We start from the raw sequence: 4269 nt of genomic DNA, 5'->3' as shown, positions 1-4269 counted from the left end.
TTCGACCTCAATAAAATTTTTATTTATTCTTTCAATTAAAAGGTGTAAAGACAACAACAAAAAAAGAAATTGATTAAAATGGAAAATTTTATTTCTCCCCAAAAAGATGTTAATAATTATTATTTGCGTCGCAATCAAAGGAATCATGTGTCTCACCGGCAGCTGGTTTAGCACACCTTGGAGTAGTGTAGAAAAAGGTGCCGAGTTGATATTGAACCAAATCACGATATAGAACCGTAGGCCTGACCGGGAGATTGACGCCGGTGATTCCTCCGGCGAAGTTTGTCGGAATGTTGCAAGTAAGATGTGGGGAAGACACTAACCTAACCAAGCATGATGTTGGTTGCAATTCTTTCCCATTTATGTATTTGTTGACAGCCATATTGAAACTCCCTTCTTCATCGCTTTCATCACTTGCATAATATATGATTCTGCTTCTATCATCCTTGCACGTCACTGATACTTTACCGCCTGCAAATCATTAATTTTAAATTTTCAAAAATAGAGATTACATCCTTATTTCTTGTGAAATTATGATTTTCATTCATGTATTATATTCAACTTGGATTTAATTTTTCATAATTTGGTCATTAGCATTAGTAATGTTGCTTTAATCCAAGTCACTTTGTTAAAGAATTTTGTTAGTCAGCTTACATGAAATTTTTTTAAAAAAAAAAAAATTATGAAGCTTGAAATCTTTTGTTATTTAAAAGATGAAGTTGTGCCGACTTCACTTTAACTCGATCGACATTGTTATTATTAACGTGTAGAAAGATGTAGGTTTAAGTGCATTGAAATGTGTTTATCTTTTCATTTAAGAGTCTGAAAAAGATTATAGTAGTTCAAATAAAAATATAAAATTATGATAAATTAAAATAATTGTCATTTTTAAAAGAAATTCAATTTAACCTCACAACTTAATTTTTTTTTAAAAATTATATTGAATAAGTACCAAAATTTTAATGGTATTAGTGATTTCAACTTACGAATAACATAAATAATAATATTACTAAAATATGCCAAATCCTTAAAGCATGTGTTCTAAATTTTCAGTAAAGTGCACGGTAAACCAATCATTTGCAGCCTAATTCTAAAAGAAAAAAAAAATCATACCGAAATCTAAATTTGACCATACTCGACTTCACTGTCCATTTTCACTATTCATATATTATGAAATTTTAAAAAAATTATACTAATATATAAATACATTATAATTAAAATATTGTATTATTTAATTTGAACTCAACCGTCCAGAGGTAAATTTTATTTTATCCAAGCTAATTTGGGCTATAGGGACTCGGATCAACCAATAGAGGTTTAGTATTTGGATAAAAGAAATCAAACTTTGCCAAATTTGTTTTTGAAATTAGAAAGAAAAGACAAAATATAATGTAATATGAAGTTGAGGAAATGAAAGAACCTTTGATGGGTTGAGAGCCATGAGTCCATTCTCCATAGCTTTTTGTGCAGTCTTGGCACATGACTTTCCCACCCAGATGTATAACTTGGACACCAGCAACCACCGTGCCTACTGCTTCATTGAAGCTGCATCCCATTAAAAGTGAGGCCACAATTAACATCATCAACACCTTCCTTGCCATCTTAATTTCTGTCTCCACTCTTCTTTTTCTTTCTTTTGAACGTACTTTCTTTTGATATATATATATATATATATATATATATATATAGTTTTAAGAGTAGGAATGGAACGGCACTACTTGAGACGTGCAATCCATTTTCCATTAGATTATTTTGGGTTGTTTATATATAATATATTGAGCCAACATCATGATTGAAATTTTTAATTCATTACATATATTATACCACGGTTAGTCAAGCGCTTTTGATAGGAAACAATGTCGTAACAGTTCGAAGATATATATATATATATATATAAAACATAACAACCTACGTCAAGTGGCGCACTTAATTTTATTTTTTCATTTTTTATCATATTTTTATAATCAATTTAAATTTATAAAACTATATGGAAATCCTATTTTGCAAATAACAATGATCCCAACATAAAAAAAACTCCCAATAAAATTGATTGTATCTCAAAATTTAAATTGCTAGATGAATCAAACTTTTTTTAATATTCTTATCACTAGACGTTTGTATTAATATACAAAACTGACGCATGTATTATTTACACAAATAAACAGTAAAAAATTAGTAAATATTTTCAATTACCACAGTCACGACATTAATTCAAAGATTGTATAACTCCCATTCTATAGATAAGTACATATTGTCAAATTAAAAAGAAAAAACAAAGCACTCCGTCACAAATGCAATATTTGTTTCTACTTATTTTAAGATTTTCTATTCAATATTTAATATTCAACCATCCTTGTTTTTTTTCTTGAATCTTTTCTATTAGATTTCAGCATAATTTTTCAAAATGAAAAGCGAGAATTTTGAACAAATTATCAAACTTGAACCAAGGTTTGCCTCTTCATCCTTAACATAAATTGCCTCTTTTTTTAATGCATTACATTATTTTGATGTATTGTATGTGTTTTTCAATATGAGTTCTTGTTAAAGTTGTGTGACCCAAATTCCTACTAAATAAAATAAGAGATTACTTGCAAGTCAAGTTAAACAAAATATATTTTCTTTCAAAAAGATTTAGTATTTATTAGTATAATACATTTAGTATTTATTAGCATTATTTATTTGACTTGCAAATTTAGCCTATAAATAAACTCTTTTACAACGTTAGAAAGACGCCCATTAAAAACTTAGAACTCATAACATTTTTGGAGAATTTTGTGTTTACGTTTTGAGGGTTCTTTGTTTTTGGGTTTCGAAATTTAGTTTTTATCTCCTTCTTTTGTACTCTTGATTCTTTTGCCATTATAGTAAAATTATCTTTTTCTGTGGTTTTTTATCCTCTTTGGAGGGGTTTTTCACGTTAAATTTGTATGTTCAATTTTTCAATTTCTTTTGCTATTTTTACTTGTTCGTTCCTTAACCAGGTCGATCCCAACAATTGGTATCAGAGCTAGTTCAAATTTCTTAGATCAGCTCGTTCAGATATGGTAGCAACAAGGTTTGACATGAGAAGTTTGATGGTATCACAAATTTCAATTTGTGGCAAGTTTGGATGAGGACAATTCTAGTTCATACCGGCTTGAAAAAGGTCGTTACCGAGAAAAACATGAGAATCTAGATCAAACAAAATGGAAAGAGCTTAATGAAAAGGCCCCATCTGCAATCTAGTTGTGCCTCACAAATAGGGTATTGTAGGAGGTATTGATGGAGAAAACCTTATCCTCCTTGCGGGAAAGGTTAGAAACTCTTTATGCGACCAAGTCTCTGGCTAACTGTTTAGTGTTGAAACAACGTCTATTTACGTTTCGCATGAACGAAGGTGAACTTCTTAGATATCACATCAGTCAATATATTACTTGTTTGAATGATTTCAAGAATGTTGAGGTTAATATTAACGATGAAGATCAGGTTATGCTATTATTGTGCTCTTTGCCCTCTTCATACAAGTTTTTCAAGGAGACTCTAATTTATGGTAGAGACAAACTCTCGTTCAAGGATGTGAAGGGTCATTTTTTGAGTAAAGACAAACTCTGCAATAAGTTTGGTTCGGATAGCAAGGTAGATAGGTAAGTGGTAGCATCAAAGAAGTGAGACAAAATGTGTCGCTATTGTAAGAAATTAGGTCACATCAAAGTAGATTGTTATAAAATGTGAAATAAAAGAGCTGCTGAGAGTAACGAGGAAGATGTAGCTGGAGCTAATTTGGCCGACAAAAGCGGTAATGATTTCTTGTTAGTGTCAACAAGCAATAGCTTCGAGCTTATGTCCGAGTGGATCCTAGATTCAGGATGCACTTTTCACATGTGTCCCAACAAAGAATGGTTCTCCACATGTAGTTCAGTTGAAGGTGGAGTTGTATACATAGGAAACAAGTCATATAGTAAGGTAATCGATATTGGTACTGTTACAATTAGGATGCAAGATGGGACGATTAGGACACTCTCAGATGTCAAGTATATATCTGATTTACGAAAGAATCTCATCTCCTTGACCATTTCAGACTCGAAAGGTTGCAGAATCAACATCGAGTCGAGCGGCATTAAGGTGTCTCGTGGAGCTCTCACTTTGTTAAAAGTTAAAAGGGCTGACAGTCATTATATTCTAGAAATTTCTACAGTGATCAGTGAAACCAGATTTCCCTTGTTCGTTATGGAGTGGAAGTTAACTCTTTGGAGCGGAGGCAACTTGATTATAGAAGGGAAAAATGTATGA

The 4269-nt window shown here is 31.3% G+C and overlaps 1 protein-coding gene across 1 annotated transcript; it reads right to left on the bottom strand.

The window, feature by feature from the left end:
- On the bottom strand, nucleotides 1-1624 carry LOC105787268 (proline-rich protein 1). The gene is made up of 2 exons (XM_012613667.2): nucleotides 1421-1624; nucleotides 1-471 (listed from the first exon to the last, which is right to left on the bottom strand). The coding sequence occupies exons 1-2, from the start codon at nucleotides 1599-1601 to the stop codon at nucleotides 110-112; spliced, it is 543 nt and encodes a 180-aa protein (XP_012469121.1). The 5' UTR covers nucleotides 1602-1624; the 3' UTR covers nucleotides 1-109.
- Nucleotides 1625-4269: the final 2645 nt, after the last annotated feature.

Source organism: Gossypium raimondii, chromosome 1 (genome assembly GCF_025698545.1).
Source record: "Gossypium raimondii isolate GPD5lz chromosome 1, ASM2569854v1, whole genome shotgun sequence".
Taxonomy (NCBI): Eukaryota; Viridiplantae; Streptophyta; class Magnoliopsida; order Malvales; family Malvaceae; genus Gossypium; species Gossypium raimondii.
The sequence above is the reverse complement of the archived record's forward strand: the minus strand, read 5'-3'. Positions and strand labels throughout refer to the sequence as shown.